Here is a 23,551-nt window from a genome sequence, read left to right on the forward strand (position 1 = left end):
GGAACAAAATTCAGAACTGGTACTTTTTTCCACATATTTAACTTTATCAGGATCTCTTGCTTCAGTTATCTAAGCAAATAATGAACAGAAAGTGGGTGTTAAAATATTCGCAATTCCATGCAGTAGTTAATGCAAAAAAAAAAAATTCCTGTAAAGGTTTATTAAACTTCCATGTTTGCAATTTAAATGGCTTCCTGAAAGAAATCTAAGATGGACAGTAATCCATTAATGCAGCCAACTTCAGCGTAACTTCTGGAACATGTATCTGCTCACTATTGAGGAAATGGTATCGGAGTAAAAAGTCTTGGATTGTGCCAGTATGTATGTGCCATGACTTGTTAAATCTGTGTCTTCATTTTTAAGGCAGTGAGGGAGAGACCAGTATAAAAATGTGACCTGTCACCCATTGTTTATTAATAGCCCTGAGAGAGCATTGTTTTGAACTTAAAACTGCACGAGATCTTTCTTGCATATCTCCTTAAAAAGAGCTGAATAGGGGGAGACGAGGAGGAAGGCATCTGCATCACGTGCAGAACATACGTGATTCTGAATTAGGTGTCCATTTGAGAGGTTTCTGTCCAGCAGACTGAGCTACATTTGAGCCAAAATTCCATAGACCAGCCACTGGGAAGAGACAATAATACTGATATTACACCTTCTTTTCTCTTCTTCCTATTAAAAAAAAAAGGCAACTAATTGCTTAAACCAAAATAGAACATCTAATTCAGTTCATGTCTGTTGGGAGTGTGTGATACAGTGACTATATTCAGAGTTGTTTGAGTTTAACCAGCCTGTTTACGGATTAAGTGTGGCCAAGCACGGGACATTGAAGTCAAAAATCTCAATTTTTGTCTGAATTGATCATATCATTAACAGACACCCACAATAAGGTGGACTTTGCCAAAGGAACTGTGAAGTACTGCTTTTGTTAGCTGATCTTCAGTGTGGATTTCTGAGTGTTTGTTTGGATGCTCGAAAAGCAGTTAAAGCTCTTGTGCTCTTTCTGGATCATAGTAAAGCAGTATTGTGCAAAGTGTGGTGTAAAGGATTGGAGAGCTTCGAGGGAGGAAAGGGACAGGCTTTCTTTTGCAGGTGTAATAAAAATTAACTTCGCTAAATATGTAGAAACAGACATCTTCTGAAAAGTTAAGTTGCAATGTCATGTCATTTCCCTGAAGTTTTAGTGATTTGATTATAGTGCAGCTGAAGATTGCTGGAGTTGCTTGGAGAGCTTCCAGTCTACTTCCCGGAGTGAGCAGACTGTTCAGTTTCTCTGAGATGCTAAGCACTGCTCACAGGCCTTTTCAGGACTGACCAGGACGTGCTCTGGAGAGCTGTGCTGAGGGTCGTGGTCAGTTCGCTAGAATACCTCAGGTTTGACCCGACTCTTTGAACAGCAGTGTCACAAGTTGTACGTTGTAGTCTTCCACTCACAGAGCAGTGTCAGCATGGGTGTAAATTGTATGAAAGAGTAACGCGTTGAATTGAAAATGGTTTAAGTTTCCAAAGGAACAATTTCAGTGACTTGAGACCTGTTGGGTTGCGACGGAGGCAACAGCAGTGTTCTCTGCTCAGAAGACAGAGAAGGTGTTCTTTGTGTGGAGGAGTTCAAAACCTTGTTTCAGTTTCCCTCAACCTCCCTGGCCTACGGTAGTTCAAATGTGTTCACGTTCCTGTCCTACTTTAGTGGCATTTGCCCAGTCTTACAGAGAAACAGAGTAAGTTGATTCTGTAGGCACCTGTGAAGTGAATGGGGATTTGCAAACAAAAAAAAAGGATTTTTCTATTATGAGGAGTCTACTGTTCTGTGTTTTTGAACTCTTTTAAAAGAAAAATATCTACTTTTTCTAGAGTTATTGGTCGATAACTTTCAATAGAGTGTGGCTTATCTATACTGTAACCAGATAAATATTTTGGTTCATAGCCTTACTAAAAGGGAGTTAAGACTGTTATGGTAAATTGTAAATCACGGTCCTTTTTCCATGTTCTTTATGGTGTTCACATCTGCTTTCTTGATCTTGCCAATTATATAACCATTGGTTTAGTTAATATCACTTAGATTTATTTCAAACCAACCAATGTGTGTTCTTTGGTCTGAGTGCTTAGAATAATTCTCTGGAAACAGAATATGATTATTTTATTGGATGATTCAGAAAACTAAACTGATCTTTGCCTAAATGTGGATTTATGTCCTGTTGTCTGGACTAGAGCTTTTATCTTAATGAATGTGGTCATTGTTGTCTGCTGTATGAATAAATGCTGAAATCTTAAGTAATGGTTTTCTCCCTTCAAAAGTCGTGTATGTCTTGTATGGCCCCAAGTGGAAGCTTAAATGTAGAAGGCAGAAGAATACTAAGTAGCTTCCCAAATTTGCAAGTAGCTTTGGTACAAAATTGATGTCTAAGACTTCGTTATGGATGAATTGTGTGGAACACTTGAAAAAACTAGGTTAAATAAAATTACTTGGTGTCCCTGTTTTACTAACAGAGCTGTTCTTATATAGTATCCTAGAAACTCTGTCACATGCCTTAAATGTTCCTGTTCAGCGTTTAATGAAGTGCTTTGTAAGTTATAAAAAAGATACGGGAACCCATTTATGAGGACCAGTGTTGTTCAGGAGAGTAAAGGTTCTGTTGAGTGGAAATAAACCTTGAAATGCTTTTGTTGGGAGCGGGTATAAAAACAAATTATTTTAAACAAAGTGAGATCATTCAAAATATTTATGTATTAGAAAAAGTACATCAGAAGAGATGCTACTGAAGCCAAATTAGTAATGATTGTGTCTTGAAGATAAGAATCTTAGAAGTAAAACTGGCACGAATTGGCAGCTATGCTTTCTGGAGACTTTATGGAGAAAGGAAACTATAGAGAAGTGTCTTAATGAAAAGTCTTTGAGGCAGTATGTTAAAAGTAGCAGATTCTTTTTCCTGCCTGCTAGTTGTTTTTGTCCCAATTTTTTAGTTTTTAATTTTCAAATTTAATGTTGTCCAGTGCAACTTTCATCCCTTTCTCATAGATTCTCTTGCCTTCGATAAGAGAGGAATAAGGGAAAGTGAATGCATGTACTTATTTTCAGTGTTAGTTTGTACTTGCCCTTCTATTACTTGGCAGCAAATCCAGCATTGGTTGTGCTATTGAGAGTGTTAAGCTATTGGTGCTTCAATTCATAGAGTTGAAAGTTCAGCCAAATTTTAAAAGCAAAACAAAAAATGAAACAATCATATTCTTGAGGCTTACAAGTGTGACTTTAATGTAAAGCAGGTGCGTTGAATGCAATGTTGCAAAATAAAGACGTGAAATTTCCTGAGCATTAATGGCTTTGCAAGGCTTAGGAGACACTGAAAACCAGTCTGTGTGTACGCACAAAACACCTGTTATGCAACCCTTAAAGCTAAGCACATTACTTGGGTACGGAAAAGGCAGCTCTTATTTAAGAAACTGTCCTTACGTTTAACAAACCTATAGTAGCTATGTATAAATAGGGCAACTTTACAAATGGTGGTTGTCTGCTGGCTTTTTTATAGAATCCTAAGAGAATTTGTACTCTTTTTTTTTTTAGTTTGTAAGTGCTCCCAGAAGCTTTCAAACTAGTTTAGAAGTTTTCTGGGTGCTTCTGAAGTGGCCCCAAATGTGTGTTCACTTAAACACTCCCTGAAAGTTTTGTGCTGTTGAATATGAAGAGATCCCAGGACTGGTGTGAGTTCTTGCCAGACTTTCTTCCGAGAAGGCTAAGGCCATGAGGCAGCAGTCTGTCACCTTGCATGCAGTTGTGTTTGTAGAATCCAGTTCATCGCAGATTGGCTGTGGCACTGTCAGATGGACTGCAGTGTGTTTTATTAGGGCTTTATAGTTGCAGGAAGTGTTGCCTGGGCTTTCTGTTGTGTATCTCATACAAATTCAGCAGAACTTTTCTCTACGTCAGTGTTCTATATAGGGAAAGACAACTAACTTGCTCCTGTAGTTTTCTTCCTGCATGAAGTTCCTTTAAGACAAACCAGACCTGTTAAGCTGGGAGTGGCTGTGTTGCTGCTGCTTTGATTGATCCTAAGCTTAGGATCTTGGGGTCATTTGGGTTGTAAGGGACCTCTGAGACTCCTGCCCAAAGCAGGATCAGCTATGAGATGAGACCAGCTTGAAGCAACAGTGAAGTAACTACAAATGATTCTGTTGTTGGTATTAAGTGACTTGTATTTGGGCTCTACAAAAAAAATCTGGAAATCTACTCCTCTTGATAATAAAGTAATTAGAGGGGTTTCCAGTGTGAAGTATTGAAGCTAGTATTTCTGACAGGTACACTTGTGTACAGAAACAATCAACAGAGTTGACCAGAAAATTCTACAAAAGTGCCTAGGATAACTCAAGCTTTCTTGCTGTGTTCCTCAGCTTTCTCTATCCTTCAGCCAGCTCTGCAGGAAGGAGGGGGAGACCAGCACAGATGCGGAGGAAGAATAAACAAGCTGTAAGAGGTTTCCTGGTTGAGTTTTCCTTGTCTTTGCTAATACAGTTGGCAAGTCTGTCCTTGAAGACCCTGCCATGTTGACTAGTGACTACTGTAAGGCAAAGTGCTGCAGCAAGGGTTACTTTACGTCTCTCTTTCAGCTAGAGTTTAAAGAGCATCTGTGAAGTTCAATAAAGTTCGCTTAGTAATAATTCTAAGAGTTGATTTCTCGTGTTACCTATATAGCATTATAACAAGCACAGCTTTCTCCAATTGTTCTGTTTATAGACAAGGGACCATTAAATCCCTGGACAGCAAGGTATTGAAGAGATGTCAAGCTACAGGTAATAAGTTGTGAATTCCAAGCTCCAGAAATGCTGAAGAAATTGTTTTCAAAAGTGTAATATCTTGGTTCTTTTTGTGTTCTCTATTATTTTGCACTGGAACTCTACATACATAGCCAATCTATAATCTGCTGTTCAAGATCTATTTATTCTCTGAACAAGAGAGATTTTCTTAAGAGGATTTTGCAAGTAAAAATTTTATTAAATGTTTGCCCTCGCTTTCAGGCTTAAAGTCCTAATATTTTGTCTTGATCTCACTTACAGCTATGAACCATTGAAAACCAGTCTCCTGGCAAATGTGATATTAAATACTCTTAAGTATCTAAAGGAAGCATTTTAATTACTACAGTTGAAATTGTCTGAGAGGAATTAATAAATAACTCCTTTCCTTTCTGATCTTGGAGGTGTTTTTTAGCTTGGAAAGAAATGTAACATCTATGATACTTTTCATTCAACTAAAATTTGCAGAAAGCTGCAGATGTAAGTTAGGAAGAGAAAAGATACAGGAAGAAATCACATCTGTTAAGGAACATGACTAAATGCTGACTTGAAATAATGTGATTCACTGTTTGGAAGATCTTAGTATGAAAGCTCTAAGTCTCAGATCAATAGTACATAAAAAGCATGAATCTTGGACAGATATTAATCTGGCTTTGACCTTAGAATTACATACAGCTACAGAACCAAAGTTATTGCTGCCCATCCTAATCAGACTTTTCAAACATATGAATCTGAAAACTTAAATATTTGCTTCAAACTGAGGTAACGGATTTTTTTTTTTTCCTCCTTTTTTCTTCTAGTCTTTAGATACCTAGAGCGGTGGTTAAGATGTTCCACTTGATTGCCATGGTTCAGGGTGAATGGGCTACTGCTAGACTGTCAGATTTTTGTTTGTATGTTTTTTTTCTCCCTACTCCAGCAGAGTAGGGGTAATTTTGCTAAAATAGCGTGCTGTGAGAGTTAACTAAATGGGACTAGGAAGTCCCCAAAATAGTTACATGGTTCATGTTTTATTCTAGAGTACAAATGCATCACAAAGAACAAAATGGCAAATTGGTACCAAGGTACACCTGGTTTGTTCAGCTGCATCACTGACTTCAGACAGGTGGTGTGTGAGATTTATCTTGTTCTTGTTGCCTGATAACGATTATCCCTTGTTCCTTTGCCCAAGGGGTACATGAAATACCACTGTATGTTTGAAGGAACTGACTTCTAATGCAGGTATCAGTTTGCTAATACCAGAGCCTTGGCTAGTGAAGATGTACTTCAACGGCTTGCACAGATTTTATTCAAAGAAAGGTTGGCATTGATTCTTAGCCTTGCATTAGATGCCTCAGCCTTCTTTCAATCCTGTTTAGACTCAAGTTCTAATTACAAAGTGTTGCTCTCATCATGAATCATCCACAGTGGAGTAAGTTTCTCAAAGTGGACAGGCTGGAATAGTGCTGAGAGCTTTTTTCAGAAGAAAATGTTAAAGGAACTGGGACAGGAAGCATGCAAATATCTTGCTACTAGCTCAAGCAGAGGTGAGGGTGCCTGATCCTGTACTTTTAGCCTGCATGTTTAGCAATGCTTAATCCCAAGATCTTTCTGTCTGCTTTCAAAGTACATCTCGGTTCTTCTGAGAGGGGGTCAGTTCACATCACCTTGCTCAGCAAAGTGAGCTGATAGTGTCATATCCTAGGATTTGGCAGTTGTAGACTCGGATCTCATGTAAAAACTCTTTCCTGAGAATCAAATCTTCCTCAAATAGCTATAGCAAAAGGACTTAGTGGTGAGCTAATGAAATGCTGAGTCCCAGGCAAAATTGAGTTTTATGAGTAAGTTTTTTTCGTGTTCTTAGCAAAATCCAATAGCAACCTTCGACTGAGCAGAAATAAAGAAAACGTCTCCTAGTTCTTATGCTCAATTGATTCTACCCTGTCTTTCAGTTAAGAGAGATCAAGACCAAAAGGGGTACTTTTGTGCCTGTAGATTTAACTTATCTCCATGTGGCAATAATGTTATGACTGAAAACACTAGCTGCATGTAAATAAAAGGCAGGGCATCCCTGTCAGTAGAAGCCTGGTAATTCTGGGTTGAATTAGTTTATTTATACTCCATTTAAGTTCAGACAGATTGTCACTGCCATCTGGTTCCCAGAGAACAGCTAGAACAAGCACAGTGAAGTCTGTGCTTAGATTTAATTCATCAGATTTTCATGTCTTGCTAGATCTGTTATCACACAGTTTCAGAAGACAGGGAACTCAGTCACACCAAATTTCCCGGACAACAAAACAAAAGCTAGTAATATAAAACCTCAACCAGACAAAAGAGCAAAGTATAGTTCCAATCTGAAAGTAACTGCCTCTTCGTTCTTTGCTGCTTAAAACAATAGTGAGGATTCAGCAGAAGAACATGAGAATACCTGTGTTTTCTGCGGGCTGGGAGAGCCTGTGGTTCTCTGATCATTCAACATGATTCAGGATGAGTTCTGTTTACTTTTAAAGGGATCTTTGTTCTTAGGCATTGAGTTCTGCTGGAACTTATGTCCAGAGGACACAACCTCAAGTCTCATAGGTGAAAGGAGAGAGATGTGGTAACTTGTTAACTCTTGCATTTTTTTGAGGTATGGAGAGATGCATCTGTATGTTTCTGTAGAATGGTCTTCCAATAGAAATGCTACCTCAATTATTGGCAATTATCCTTTGATATCACTTATTTTGTAGTACTACAGGACAAGGGAAGCTTGCACAAGATAAAAAATAACTGCAAGGCCTCTAGGATTTGATCTTTCAACTTCAAATTACAAATTTACACGTGTCTGTGAATGTTTCCTTGGCAGGCATGCGCCTTATCCTACGATCTCCCAGTAGAGCTAGTATTCTATTTAAGTTCTCCTTGAAGAGATATTGCTAATATTCTTTTTCAGCTTATAATGGATCTCTGGGCTCTGGAGAATAACTTTTTAATCTGCTGACTTTAGAAGTTGGAATACATCATCTCATTTTTGAGTTTTCAACCAGGAGGCCATACACTGATTAAATTGGTTTATAATATATGCTGCAAAACATAAGTGCAACTTTATTACTGTCGCTTATCATGCGTAACCTATAGTTAAATTTGCCTTGGATGGCTCACCTGACGTGATTCACTGTGCAGCCAGTTACAGTTTTTCCCTACTGACAGGTCTAGTTTCTGTCTGCATAGCTCCGTGAAGACTAAGGATTTGCTGCTGCTTTAGACCTTATCCTCGAAGGTTTAATTCATTGGAGCAATTTCTTTTATGTCAAGGTTGTCCTCCTCCTCAAAGAAGTTTTATTTATTATATTGCTGGCCTGATTTCCTCTGACCGAAAATACTGAAAAAGTATATGTCAAATTAGAATCCAAGTCTCAAATCACAGCTATGTCTCAGTCTGTAATATTGTTGAGTATCCGTAGCTTTCTAATTACAGACTCTGAAGCTAGTAAACAGAGAGTGGTATTTAAAAAAAAAAAAAAGGTTGAACCTGATTTATGATTTTGCATATTAAATGTGGGTGGGTTTTAAATCTCTGGGTGATGAAAGATTAGGTTGTTTTTTCAGAAAATGATATGGGGATAAACACGGGTTACACAACAGAGAGAATTTTAAATTGCTTTTCTGTTCCTTTTGAGTCTTCTGACCACTTCGGTGCCAGAATCTCAGTTGTGTCCTCAGTTTTGTTAGCACTTAGTTTGTCTTTACTATATATGAATTCTGTGGTCAGTGGGAGAAGCACAATTACTGTGTAGCTTTATGGTTTAAAATGTATTTTATAATCACAGTATCAGCATCTTGAGTCAGTGTTCTTAGAAAGGCTGTCCTAGGAATCTATCGATAAGTTTTTTTTTTAAGTATTGAGACCATAGTGTCTGTTTGCCTGGTTATTAAAGGAAGTGACTTACAGTACAAGAATCAGGGTGATTGAGAATATGCTATCTTTAATCCAACATTGGTTGTACTCAATAACCGAGAAAGCTGCTACTAGGAATTAGAAGATATCTTGTCTCTGTGTGATGGAATGCCTCTTCTGGCAGGAGAAGCCTTCTGGGAGATAGGTTGATCTTGAGGTCCTCACTGGAGCCTTTGTGTACTGAGTAGTTGTCATTGGTTTGTCACGTGGATGTAGCTGCAAAGGCCAAGTACATATAGGGTTTAGGAAAATTGAAAACCACAAGTATTACATTGTATGAAAAGATAAACTTTTGATGACATTGTAGATGTCCTGATAATTCAAAGCTTGCTTTTTTAAAGGTAGGATTTCGTTACTGCATAAATTGTTGCTTAGTATAACTCGTGTATTTGCAAATAGAACCGGTTATATGCACACATTTGATAAACTATCTTAATTCTGTTTGCTCTCTTTGCAGGCGTGCGGACTTGAGTGAGAACCATAGACAAAAGGATATACAAAGGAACACAACCTACATGCCATGACTTCATCACGTTACAGCCACAGCAGAAAGTGTCTCCCTTCTAGTGGGCTTCTCTGCAGGCCAGGTCCAACTTATAGACCCTATTAAAAAAGAAACTAGCAAGTTATTTAATGAGGAAGTAAGTAGAAATCTTAACGTTGTTGCATGCCATGTGTTTGTTGTATTAAAGATCCTAGAGTCTTAAAGTTCTGCAGATGGCTTCGTTTGCCTATACAGAGTATTATTCAGTCACTGCCTTTGTTTTTCAGCTGTTTCATTGGCTTGGAATACCTGCACAAAAATGTTATTCATGAAAGAATCTTTTGGGGTTTAAGATTAAAAATTTTTAGTTCGGGTAGTTCTGTAACTAGAGTTCATGACAGTTAACTGGTGGAGAAAAGGTCTGCAGATCCAAATGTTGCTGCATGTGCTCTGCCGTCAGTTGTTTCTGAGGCTTCTGGTCCTGAGTGAAGAAGAAAACATTTAAGCTCTATTTAACTAATGTATTATGGTCAAAATATTAAATAACTTAAAAATACCAGTTTTTATGGTCAGGATGTTACAGCAGAAGCTGTCTGCATTAAGGATTCCTAAAGGCTTGCTCGGGAAAGACTAGGTTACCAAACTGAATGCTGCATAGAAAAAGCTGAAGGCTTATGAGGTCTTGGCCATGTGATGTTCCTGAAAGAAACTCTCCATCTGCTTTTTCTGCTGCTGTGCAAAAAGGAGAGATAGAATAGTGTACTACAGGGGAGACTAATGCCAAGTTAAAAGACTACTGCCTCTGATTGTCTGGTAGTATTGGCATTCTTAAAAGACTAAGTGTCTGAATGCTAACAAGGAGAGAAATCTGGTAACTGGTACAACTTTTGACAACGTTTTCTGTGGAGGATGAGCTATGGGAATTATGGGAATTTTGGTGGTTTGAGGGGGATGGTTGTTTTTTAGGGGGTGGGTTTTTTTTTGTGTTTAATCCAAGTGCAGGTGAATTGTTGGGGGTAGTGTCAAAGACCTTTGTGGGTGTCTCTTTGTTTTAGAAATTTAAAATCCAGATAAGAGCTTTGCAGATGAAGTTAAGCCTTGCTCAGCTCTCAAACTGAGCAAGTGTATCTTTCCCACATCAGAGATGTGTTGCCTTGCTCTGTCTTTGTGCAAAGAAGGTTGAAGTATTGTTCTCAATGAGGATGTTTTATAATTAGAACTGTCTCATTCCTCCTCAGCTTTCTAAAAGTAGCTACCTCTAGATCAGAAGAGGGGCATTTTTCTTCTTACCTAGCCTTTTCCCACCTGCTCTATCTGCTTGTGTTGAGCGGGAAACAGCGCTGGTGAATCTCTCATTGTTGCACGGAGTACTCTGGTAGAAACCTCTGTGTAAGTAGTTGAAATGTTCATTTTGGCATTGTCTGCCTGCACTACTGGCTCCCCAGAAAAAAACAGCCAGCCCCAAACCAAAAAAAAAATAAAGTTTGTCATTGGTACAATTTTATCACTGGGAGTCCTAGTCTGGATGTGAACAAGTTGCTTGTGTAAGTGCAGCTCTGGTTTAATCTCATGTGATAATAGTGTAAGCATGACAGACGGCAGTAGAAATACCATAAACAGCTGGGGGTTTATATCACAGAGCAGTTCTCACTCTTGTAGCTGAGTTACAGTTGCTTTGAGAAACACTTCTGCTGAAATGCTTACCTAAAGGTCCGAGGCATGTTTACATGCCTTGATGTGCGCTGGCTGGTGTCTACAGTGAAAGCTGCATTGCAGGCTGAATAATTCTTGTGGTAGTCCACAAATGATGGAAGCACTTAAGCCTCTTTCCATTAGACAGCATTGTCCTGTCTGTGCTGTAACCAGCATTACTTCATTGTGGTGGGAATACATCCTTTGACAGTTTGTTGGAAATTAAATGAGATTATCTGTTTTCTGCAAAGCTAATGTAAGGATTTGTTCAGTGGTACTGAAACTACCCGCGCAGTAGGCTGGAGTTAAATGACAAATTCGTGTTTCCTACACTGATCTTATCTGCAGTTACAACCAATTCTAAAACTTTTATATATTGTTAATCCGTCAATTATAGGATTGAAGTTTGCCCTGGGGGTGTTTGGAAGTGCTGGCTTGTATCTGAAAGCCACTTCAGAGAGGCATTAGTGAGCATTGATGTTTGAGCCAGGTCGTTTGCTTTGAGATGAAGGTGCTTGTGGGTTTTTGAATATATTTAGAGCTTAGATAGTGTTTGAGAATAAATATGCCATCATAGGCAGAAGGTGGTCTAAATGAGTGTTTACATCTTTTGACAGATTTAGCAGTAGTGCTAGAATAATAGAGGTAATAGAATTCACCACCTGCCCTGTTAGTAATTCAGTGATTCAGGTAGCCTAAAGCTCTGTTTTGGCCATCATCTCTGATAAAGCAATCAGGGTAGCACTTAATTGTATGTGATATGTGAAATAACTTAACCTGTTATGACACAGAAGGTTACATTGAACCTATATATAGGTTCAATATTCAAGGTTGTATTAAAATGCAATAGCCTTAATGCAGTCTAACATCTAACTTATCTTCCTTTCTTTCTTTTTAAATTCTATTGATGTAGAAGACAATAGGGACTTGAAAGGCTGAGGTGAGTGATACTCTGCAGCTTGTGGCTGCCTACCTAAATCAATCTGTATCAACAGCGGTGTTCCTTCTAGCTGTGTCAGAATTAAATTAGTGATATTTTCTTATTCCTAAAACTAAACAAGAATATCTCAGATTCGGTTGTTTCCAGGTGATAGTTGGTTATTCTCAAGCTAGTGAATTGAATTGTGCTTCTTTCATCTTAAGTTTTTTAAAATGCTTAGTCCTTGATTGCCTCAGTTTTTTCACGCCTTTGTGGCCTATGTCTATAATTTTTTCTGTTCAAGCTTGTTCAAAACATGGCTACTAAGATAATCTTTCTTGGCTTGTCTTCCTGGCTGGTGACTGAAGTTCCTTCACTTATTCTTTCACCAAACTGAACATAAGCTCCTTACCCCAGCTACTCCACTGATTTGCTCGATAGAGTGTTCAGTCTGTTCTTGTAATGCATCTACCAGTCATACTGACTTCAGGTCTTGTTTTGTTGTGCTGCAGAAGTGTGTGAGCCCAGCTGAAAGCTTTTAAAACTTCAGAAAGTCCTAACTTCAGAGTTTTTATCTTCCTGCTGAATTTAAAGCTCTGCTGATTGAGAAGGGGATGAGTTATAGTCACTTGCTGCACATCAGCTTTAAGTCTCTCTGTGTCTTGTCTCTTTGAGCTAATCTGGTCTCAGTGCAGATTGCAATCTTCTGTTTATTCCTAGGTAAAGAGGTAAAGATCAGGATTGCAGGATTTCTGTACAGTATTTAAGATTGTGTAGCCTGACATGATTATGGACTTAAAATGCCATTTCTAGTATAAAAGTTGAGCAGCTGCTCTTATGCGTAGAGGTTGTATGTCAGACTGAGCTGCTCTAGTCAAGGAGAGCGAGAAATTTCGCTTCGTTGCCGTATTAGTGATCGTTTAGTCATGAGAAGACTGTTGCCCATAGCAAGCCAGCTGGGCTGATGTTCCCTTTCTGTATTTCTTGGTGTGTACCAGGTAACTTTCTGTCTAATATTTCTGATACTATCATTACTTAGACATGAATGATGTATATCAATGAACACAGGACAAACTATTTAAAATATCACAACAGAAGCTAAGAATATGTTATTTTAAAGCCACTGCATTTGAAGAAAAGTTCCCAGATGAAGTTACATCTCTCCGCTCTCAAGTACAAAATGGTTAATTTAACCAATGAGAAATTACAGAAGGGAGGTGTCCTGGTCTTACACTGAAGCTGACAGCAGCAAAAGTATAATCTAAAATGACCGGGTGCTGCTTTCCAATGATTGTTATCTGTTCTGGGTCCGTAACTGTCAATGTACTATTAGTTAGTGTGGGTTTTTTGGTTGTGATAAACAGCATAGCAAGGTCTTTGGGGGATTTTCTTGCTGCTTTGTTTTTTAATGCTTTCGTAACTCATTCTGGTATTTCCTTAGGCTCTTTGTTATTTGCATTCTCGCCTTTTGTGTAGCTCAGCTCTTCTTTCAGCCTATAATCAGTCTATATCCAACACAAATCTTGAATGCACGTGTAAAGAATCACTTGTCTCCAAGTTGCAGTTGAGCAATGCCATGGCTGACTTGGTAAGTTTTAGAAGTCCATGAGAACTACACTAGCAAACTCAAGGAGTCAAACTTTACCTCTTGGTTCTTGCAGCATTGAAGACATGATGATAGGGAATGTTTGATTAATGTGTGTGTTCCTCCTTTTGCAATGATGGACTCTATTAAAATGCTTTTCTTTAAAGGAAACTTCTTAATCAGGTGGTAACTGAGAGTATTGACAGGACCTTGGCTAAGGAGTGAAGACTAATTGGAGGGTGGGGATTGCAAGGTGAAGAGTATGTGGTGCCTTCTGAATTCACTGAACCATGTGCATTGAACTACTGGCTTTCCAGCCACATAACAGGGTCACTGTGTAGGTAGCTTTTGCTACCTGAATCAGTAAAAGCTGGTAAAGGCTCATAAAGCCTCTTTTTTCCTTTGTGTAGAGGATGGATTTTATTTGTGATTTCAGATAAAACCAGAGTAAATTTACTGTTGTTGATTTGTAACTTATTTGCTGTATAGGTACAGATCAGTAACTGCCTTTTTGCCCTATAGCTCATTCTGCGTTTTCTTGATTGTTTCCTTTTCATGCTCCTCTTCAACCTACATATCGAAAAATAAACCTAACAACTCTACCTGTAGATCCACAACAACAGATTGGCTTGATTGAAACATGTTCTTTGTGGAATGTGGCTGGACTGTAATAATAACCTTTGGTAGCACTTTTCCTCTTTACTGTCTGATAAGATTATAAGTTTTTGCCAGTACAGTAACATAGCTCCTTTCTAGAAAGCTGAGTTGACTTCGGTTAAGTATTGTTCCCTATCTCCCCCGAAAGCTCAGATTTACAGTTAATCATTAAAACTTTCATTTTCAGACTTTCTGATGTGTATCTTCTTTGTTTTTCACAGAGACTAATAGACAAGTCCAGAGTAACCTGTGTAAAATGGGTACCAGGTTCGGAAAGCCTTTTCCTAGTAGCTCATTCCAGTGGCAATATGTACTTGTATAACGTGGAGCACACTTGTGGTACCACAGCCCCGCACTACCAGCTACTTAAACAAGGAGAAAGTTTTGCAGTTCACACTTGCAAGAGTAAATCCACGAGAAACCCTCTGCTTAAATGGACAGTAGGTGAGGGTGCCCTGAATGAATTTGCCTTTTCCCCAGATGGGAAGTTCTTGGCATGTGTGAGCCAGGATGGTTTTCTTCGTGTTTTTAACTTTGATTCGGTGGAATTGCATGGTACAATGAAAAGCTACTTTGGAGGACTGCTGTGTGTATGTTGGAGTCCTGATGGGAAATACATAGTGACAGGTGGAGAGGATGACTTGGTAACAGTCTGGTCTTTCGTGGACTGTCGAGTAATAGCGAGAGGCCACGGACATAAATCCTGGGTCAGTGTTGTTGCGTTTGATCCGTATACCACTAGTGTAGAAGAGAGTGACCCGATGGAATTTAGCGGAAGTGATGAGGATTTCCAAGACCTTCATTTTGGCAGAGATCGAGCAAATAGTACGCAATCTAGGCTATCGAAAAGGAACTCTACAGACAGTCGTCCAGTAAGTGTTACATATAGATTTGGTTCAGTAGGCCAGGACACGCAGCTGTGTTTGTGGGATCTTACAGAAGATATCCTCTTCCCCCACCAGCCTCTCTCAAGAGCAAGGACACATACAAATGTCATGAACGCCACAAGTCCACCTGCTGGAAGTGGTGGAACTAACCCAGGAAGTAATGGAAACAGTATCACAACACCTGGAAACTCTGTACCCCCTCCTCTTCCACGGTCAAACAGCCTTCCGCACTCTGCAGTCTCAAATACTGGCAGTAAAAGCAGTGTCATGGATGGTGCCATTGCTTCTGGCGTTAGTAAATTTGCAACCTTATCGCTACATGATCGGAAGGAAAGACACCATGAAAAAGACCACAAGAGAAACCATAGCATGGGACATATATCTAGCAAGAGCAGTGACAAACTGAACCTAGTTACTAAAACCAAAACGGACCCAGCTAAAACTTTGGGAACACCTCTCTGTCCCCGAATGGAAGATGTTCCCTTGTTAGAGCCTCTTATCTGTAAAAAGATAGCACATGAAAGACTGACTGTGTTAATTTTTCTTGAAGACTGTATAGTCACTGCTTGTCAGGAGGGATTTATTTGCACATGGGCAAGGCCTGGTAAAGTGGTAAGTTTTAATCCTTAATGCTGCATCAAAGAACTAGAACTCTGAATAGGTAGTTTTCTTGAAATATAAATGAATGTTGAATATAAAATTTCTTTATGCTTAATGTAAAAAAAAAAAAATCCTCAGAGCCATACTTTTGGATACTGCATGCCATATTTCTGAATGATTTGAAGTGTCTTGGATACAATTATTAAGTATAGTTGCCTTCCAGCAGAAGAAATAAATACTGTGCATCTGAACTATTGATCAGTGTTCTTCTACTTAAGCATAACCACAATATGGTGAAAGCTATTGGTGTAAAAACTGAAGTAAAACCTGTCAATCACTGAACAATTATAATCCTTCTAATGTTTTCTACAAAATACAGCACTCCCAAGGAGAGTGGCTTATGAAAAGCTGCTGGTTTTAAGTCTAACGAGAAATGTGAGCCTCTGAAAAAACTAAAACCAAAGCGTTTTGTTCCTTCATGCTCTTCCGTGGTGGCCTGCCATTAATGTAAACCCACTTCTTATTAAAACGTCAGCCGTTTTGTGCACAGATCTGTGAGCTCTTGACTGACTGTAGCTTACGCTCTTGAAATCGTGAATCAGTATTACCAAGGAACTCTAATTTTTGATTTATGTATCTGTTAAGTTAGGGAAAATCATTCAGGCTTTCTCGAAGTAGTTCCAGTGTTATGTTACTGTCAGTTTTGTCAGGCAATTTGATCATCGACAAGCTCGTGCTTTTCAATGGCACCTGTTTTTTATCAGTTGAACCTTCATTAAATATATTACTAGTTTAGCTCTTGTCGTTAATGCACTTGAACACAGATAAAACTTTATTTTCCTTCTGTCCAATGTGTAGCAAGCTAAATTTTGAATGAAGCTAAGCGCAGTGATTATTTTATTAAAAAGTACTTTGTGCAACAATAGCTTTGTTTGCCATCAACATTTTAAAGGCATACAGCTATGAAAACATTAGCAGAGTTGTTCTAGCAAAAGGACCGTTATTTTTGTGAAAAATTCTGAAAGGGGATGTAGGTTATCGCCTGAAGAAAAACAAAAGATCTGGTAATACCTGAATATTGCCATTTTGGGCAGCCTAAATGAAAATCTGTGTTCATTAGGTTTTAACCGTTTGGTTCACAAATCAGACTTTTGAAGTGGAGGTACTATATATATTTTTATACTACACTTTCATTGCTATAAGCATTTATGTAAAACTCAATAATTTTTCTTAAAACTGTTTGTATAATGTAAGTTTTTTTTGAGATGTTCCCAAATCTGTCACAACATAGGTATGCATAGAGAGCTGTGTCTGCTCTGCATCTTAATGCATATTCAAAGGTCGAATCTAAAACTAAAAACTTTAAACCCTTTTCTGGGGAGAAGGGAGGAGGGTGTTACCTGAAAGTATTTTTTTGCCTAAAAACTACACATCCAGCGTTAATTTAAATATATTAAAAAAAGGAGCACCCTCCTAAACCACTAAACTACTTAAAATGTTTGTCTTAAATGAAAATACTAAAGCAGTTATCACGTCTGTGACTCAGTGCAATTCACATGTCTTATGAATTGACTTTATACATGTACAGCAGTGCCTCAGATTTCTATCGTGACCCATATTTTCTTTTTGTTCTAAAACTCCTTTGCATACTACTAAACACTACACTGTTGAATTTATTTTCAGTGGCTGAGGTGGGATTTGTTAGAGTGGTGTAACTTAAGTATTTTGTGTATTGACTTTGATTTGGAACATGACATTTCAAATATTTCAGAGATAAAGTATGCAGTACCAAAATCAGGATTTATGTATTGGCCAATATGGAAAACTTTAATTACAGGTAAGTAATTTTCATGCTGAAGTTATCACTTTCAAAATTAATATATTGCACACTGATGTAAATGCCATATTATTTAGGAAGTATTTACTTAGAAATTTTCAAATGAATTTGTTTTTCTGATTTCACTTGCATTTCTAGTGAGCTCACTCTGCTGGTAAAAATTAAATTTTGGTGGCATGTTTACAGGGCTTTGATAGGAAAATATTTGTGCCAGAAGGACGTTATGAGCATCCCTTGTGTTTATAGGAAAGCACTTAATAATTTTATTTAATGAAAACTGTCAAAGTATAAAACACTCATGGTAATGTCTTTCTTACTGGGTTATATACCATCCGTTTCTGTTTCACCAGCTGTTTTATCCTAGGCTATCCCATTACTCTGGGGCTTAAAGCTGCTATTTCTAGTCTTCCTTTTAAAATATGGGTCCCCAAGTGATTTTAAAACACTGTCACGTTTTTGTCTGCCAGCTCCTAGAGTGAAAGCCTCTGAGTCTTGCTGCTTCCTCCATCATTGCCTCAAAAGGCCTTTATTAAATTCATGCCACTGCCAGCCTAAAGAAAGAATCGCATGGAAAACCGAAGCAGGCTTGCAGTGTCTAGTGTCATTTCCATTGAGTCAGAGCTACCTTTCCCTCTCATTTTCAATAGCCATCCAGAGACACGCTGGATAATTGGACAGCGCATGACATGTTCTCTTCATTTTTCTGGTTGGACTGCTGCTGCCCTTAGTGGGGGAAAAAAAAAAAATCCAGAAGTGTCTTTTCAGCCACAATCCTTATGATAGTTTATAGCCTGCACAGTGCTTACACAGTGTCCTGACAGTTTGTTGATAAACTTTCCAAATTACTGCTTCAGTGTGTATGTAATCATACCTTGAGCTTCCTCACTGGAATATGCCATTCTTGCATTGCGCTTCCAGAGCTGTTGTGCAAACTCCCCATCAGAGTGAGGTGAAGAGAATGGCAAAATTAAATTAGAAACAAGTTGGCTGAGGCTCAGGGTTCATTAGTTTCAGTTTTTTACGCTCACTTTCTGTTAGGTGTTTCTGCGCAAGAAGGTTCAGAGTGGTGAGGAAAATAGATCACCTCAACAAGAGCATGAACTTTCTTCTCAACATGGTGACAATTAGCTGTCGCCTCTCCCCCTTGTCTTTCCTAGGCCCTGGTGGGAAACCTGAATGGGATTAATGTTGTATCAATCTGAAAACATAGAAAAATTATTTCAAAGGAACCTAAGGAAACTTCTAGTTTTGTCTTTATAGCTACTTCAAACTGAATTACAGGACCTGCAGAAGCAATTGCAAAAAAAAAAAAAAGCCCAAACACCCAACACAAAACAAACAAACAAAAAACCCAAACAAACCAAAACCAATCCACAAAACCCCCGAAAACCCAAAGTGGTTCCTGGATATGCAAAACAAGTTTTCTCTGAACTTAGTGGACAGAGGAACTATCGATGCGATTTCTGCGTTTGACTTCGGAATTAACTATTCACCATGTCACACAGTGATTCCGTTTTATCCAAATGAAAATTGCTGATCAGCCATTTCCTTTGTGAGAAAGCTCAAGGTAAGATTGGCCAGAAGCACGAAAAGGTGAAATAGCAGTGTATAACCTAGCAAGATAAACACGCTACCATTTTGTGAAACAAACGCACATGAATTTATTTATTTGACTTATTGTACAGGAAGACTTAGACTTAAATGATAACATCCTTGAATTTCCTAGTTAACTACAATTGTGGTACAGTATCATGTTTGAGTATGACTTCTGTTTTAGTGAAAGTGCTTAAACATCCGTGGACTGTATTTGAGTGAGAGGAGCAGCTATACATTCTAATTCTTCCTCAATGGAAAGGAGCATTTCGTCATTACAATTGAAGTTCAATTGCTGGTATTTAACTCCTATCAAATAAATTTCTTTCCACGTGATATGGTATCTGTATAAACTTCAGGGACGACTGCAGTAAAACTGAAACACAGCTGTATGACTTCAGGTCACCATGCTGAAATCCAAGCTTTCTGTAACGTGCGTCATGGCAGAGTTGCCCATGGCATCCCCACGTGGGTGGTCAGGGTGGGTTTGAACCTCGTACACTGGCGAGATATTTACAGCGAGGTGTGTGTGTGTTTGCGCGTGCGCCCGTGTGAGAAGGTGTGACTAGTGGCTCCAGTGAAGCCGGGAGAGATCGTATCCCTCTAAAGGCTTTATGACGAGGATGTCTGGATTAGGAAATAACATGACTTTTACTAAACACTTTTTAGCAAACCCACGCTCTGAATTACCACCTCTTAAAATTTGGTTGTGTACTTGGAATGAATGACTGTATATGTCTGCCCCTTTAACAACATAAAGCTACTAAATTAAAATGCTGGCCTGCTTATGTTACAATAATAAAAATTGTGTCAGTTAATTTACTGTCAATTCACATGTAAAAATTAAACAATATTTTCTTCTGCATTTTATGAATTCTGTATACTGGAGTTTGTTAAAGATTGACATGTTAGGTGATACTGTACAAAATTGTATTGACTACCTTTAGTGAAAATCAAAAGTAAAATTCATATGTATTTCCTTTTTACACTTCCATCTAATTTCTTGACAACTTGAATAAATTTCATAGAGCCTTTCTAACATGAACTATTGTTAATTTAACTGTTGCAATAATTAAGCTTTAAGAAGTATTGTTGGTATATTTATAATTTTAAGAAGATCATGTTTGTTTCATACTGCTTATTTTTAGCTGTTCTATTGTCACTGTTACAGCTGAAGAACTTTACTAAATACTTGACATTACAAAATAACTTGCTGGGGTTGTCCTCTGTATACTGATGTTAAATAAAAATGTGTGATTGAACTGTAAATGTAGATAACTTTCAATAGTCCTTTCCACATCTGAGTTTTAATTTATCTTGCAGTCCTTAGGTGGCCTTATTGCTGTCATACTGTGCTGAACAAATGGCCACAATGAAAACTGTTAACTTGCCATGTTTTAAAGAACGAACTCGATTGCATCCTGTAACCTGCTCTGAGTAAATGGTTCACTTCATCTGAAGACGATGCATACGTTTTCATGTTTAAATCTTGCTGATAAGGTCATGTCTCATGATATTTATTTTTTTTAAAAAAATAGAGTAATATGAAATAGAACACTTACCAAACCACTTACCAAACTCGTTTAAACTCAGATTCAGTAAAACACAGACATGGCTCTATCTAGATTCGTGCTGCCTGCCTGTCAAACAGGAGCTGGGACAGTGTTGTCATTCCTTCTAGGATTCTACAGGAGCTCTTTCCCCCATGGACTCTTGTGCAGGGTATGTTCTTTATTCTGGCTTTAGATCTTGACGTTTACCTAATGAGTGCTGAATTTACAGCCCTGAGGATATGGCTCACTCACGATTCACGCGTTCTCTGTCTAGAGAAACTGTGGCTAGTCTAGAGCTAAACTTGTCTGAACCAGAACTAAACTAGTCTGAAACTTGGACTGCAGAATTTCTTGGAACCAGTTTAGATGAAGAGTTAAGACATTGCTCTTCTGTCTGAGTGGACTAGGGGCTCTGTTACCCTTGCAGCAGTGTTAACCGATGACAAATAAATTATAAAGTGTTTCAAGGCACTTTTGAGAAATTTCATTGAAGAAGTTAGTTACTGTGGGCCCAGTCTAACTGAGGTAGGACTCTCTATCTCTTAGGCGAAAATACTCTGTAGACTAAAGCTGAGGAAATCATCTTTCTTACGTGAACTTGAGAACTTTCTGGTACTTCAGAAGGTATTGATGGACCGCTATGGTGGTCTATATGTATATAACATATATTTAAGAACAGATGTCAATGGAGGAACAAAATTAAATCCATTCTGAAACCTTCTGGAAACATCCAGTTATATCAAATGATGCAAGAAGTGGTTGGACAAACCAGTTTCTCAACAGTCAGTGTGAGCATGAAACAAAACTAACTTCTACAAGGTCTGTGGTCATACAAGATACTTTGGCAAAAGATGTCTTGGAACGTGAAAGTGTTGTCTTGCTTGTCCTTAATAACATCGCACAAACTTCTGAAGGAAATAACTTGTACAATCACATCATTTTCTGTTTTTGAAGTTGGTTTTTAGGTAGGTTCTGATCAATCTTACCAAATTAATTTTGCTCGTTTCTTCTCCTGCTAACCCAAATGGGGTTGCCTTAAATCATATGCTTTTCCCTGAGGTTTTCCCTGGTTTATCTCAATTTCATTATTTTCTAATCTGATAATTTTAAACCTTACAGACTTTTGTAGCTCGAGGAGGCTAGAGAAACAACTGCTCCTAAGCATATGAGCCTTAATGCCTAAATGAAGATTAAGGTCCTATTGCTTGAGCCAAATGGGGCTTCTGCTGGCAAAAGCCTTTTGTGCTTGTCCCAGCACGCAAGTAACTGCATCTTAATTTTTTTTATTTCTTTTTCTTTCGAACATGCATATCTTCCAATTGCAAACCATATACTAGTCTTGAAGTAATCTTGCATAATACCACTAGACAGATTTTTAGTTAGTCTTAGTCTGCTGATTTCCAGCAGCCTTGACTTCTCATTTTGTTGACGATGAGTAAAACGGTGATATACCTCAGGAGAAAAACTCCTTTATGTACACAGAAGAGAAGTTGCAAGTGAAACCTCCTTGGTGCTACTACATGGTATTACAAGATCTGGTGTCAAATGGTTTAAGCATTTACACTTTCCTGTAACACTACTACAACAAAGAGGGGAAAAAAAAAGGCAAACAGAAGACAATATATTAAAAACTCTGTTTAGTGAACATGTAGGCTATGTAAAGATAGGTATCAGCTTTGCTGTATCCTCCTAAATCAAATACAAAATATTTCTCTGTAGTTGGTTATGTAAATGTTCAGCAGGCGCTTCCTTGAACGTTCTCAGTTAATTAATTTTGTGAGTCCATTAAAGATTAATAATCTGATTTTAGTGAGTATGTGCAGTTCAGAGACTTGCGCTAATAAACGCTGATTCATTTGGGTAAGAAGCTGTCGGAGATTTTGTTCATGCAAATCGTAAAACTAATTCAGCTGATTTGACTACCGAATTTTAAACAAATGTGGAAAATCTCATTCTGTTTTGGGATATTATTATTGCTCAAATACTGTATAGAACCATGGGCTCTTTTCTCAAGCAAAGGACTCGATCGGATTACTTTTTCAAATTACTCCAAGAATATCACAGTTCTGGACAAGAAGCAGCAACCCATGGAATATTCTTCAAATAATAAATTCCGATTATTTCATATACTGGCAATAGCAGAAATGGTTTAACCAATTAATGCCAGTTTTGTATGGACATTCGTTAATTCTGCCTGCTTTTTTAATTGATTTAATTGCATTAGTGAAGTGTACTATGAGACCCTTTAAAGTATATATACCCAGAAGATTTGGGGTTTTTTTAGACCAGTTGTTTGTTGCATTGGACCCTTTGCTTTGTTTTTTTCCACCTTTCAGTTTCAAACCAGAAAGTGGGAGGAGACGTGTGGAGTTCTGACATCCAGCAAGTCACTGGGAGTCAGCTGAGCTGCTTCGTGTTTCTGTGTTCTGCTCATGTGTCCAAACTTGCAGTTTATTGTCTACGTGAGTGAAACTACATGCGATTGCATCTGTGGCTCAAATTAATCCTGTCCTAATTTACATGAAGAAAATACTAACTCAGTAGTTACTGATGGCTTTTTTTCTACTTGGTAGTATCTTCACGATTTTTTTTTTTTTTTAATACAGCAATTATGTGCTGATCTTTCATAGAATTAGTTTGTGCTGTGAAACTTTGCGTTTCATATCTTTAGAAAAACCCAAACTTTTGGCTGGAGCATTATATAAAAAAAAATTATAATTTTTAAATCTCATTAATTGTGAGGAGGGTTAGTCTTAACACTGCTGCAGGTCTTTCCGAACAAACCACGCCTATGAGTGCCGTGAACCTTGGGTGGAAATGATCTTACTGGTCATATTTATTATGGCTTTTCATTCCTACCCATGCAAGCCTATTTTTACCAAATATGCAAAGTCCTGCGTGTGTTGGATGTCAGAGAATGCATAGATAAACATGGACTATCCCTGGCAACTAGTGCTGGAACACTTTGTGTTCGATACTCTCACATTGCTAACTGACGTAAGAAAACTGACACTTCTCTACAAAAGAAGCCCATTTCAGCTGTAGA

General features: G+C 38.2%; 1 protein-coding gene across 3 annotated transcripts in view; it reads left to right on the plus strand.

Moving 5' to 3' along the window:
* WDR20 (WD repeat domain 20) overlaps nucleotides 1–16,977 on the plus strand; it is a 36,356-nt gene extending 19,379 nt beyond the window's left edge. For 2 of the 3 annotated variants that reach the window (XM_086614000.1, XM_086614001.1), the window contains one exon: nucleotides 14,257–16,977. In XM_086614000.1, the coding sequence (XP_086470126.1) occupies nucleotides 14,257–15,552 (1,296 nt within the window). In that variant the 3' untranslated portion in view covers nucleotides 15,553–16,977. Of the gene's footprint in view, nucleotides 1–9,208; nucleotides 9,340–14,256 lie in introns of those variants that run through there. The other variant, XM_086613999.1, reaches the window with a different exon arrangement.
* Nucleotides 16,978–23,551: the final 6,574 nt, after the last annotated feature.

Source organism: Tauraco erythrolophus, chromosome 6, assembly GCF_009769465.1.
Source record: "Tauraco erythrolophus isolate bTauEry1 chromosome 6, bTauEry1.pri, whole genome shotgun sequence".
Classification (NCBI taxonomy): Eukaryota; Metazoa; Chordata; class Aves; order Musophagiformes; family Musophagidae; genus Tauraco; species Tauraco erythrolophus.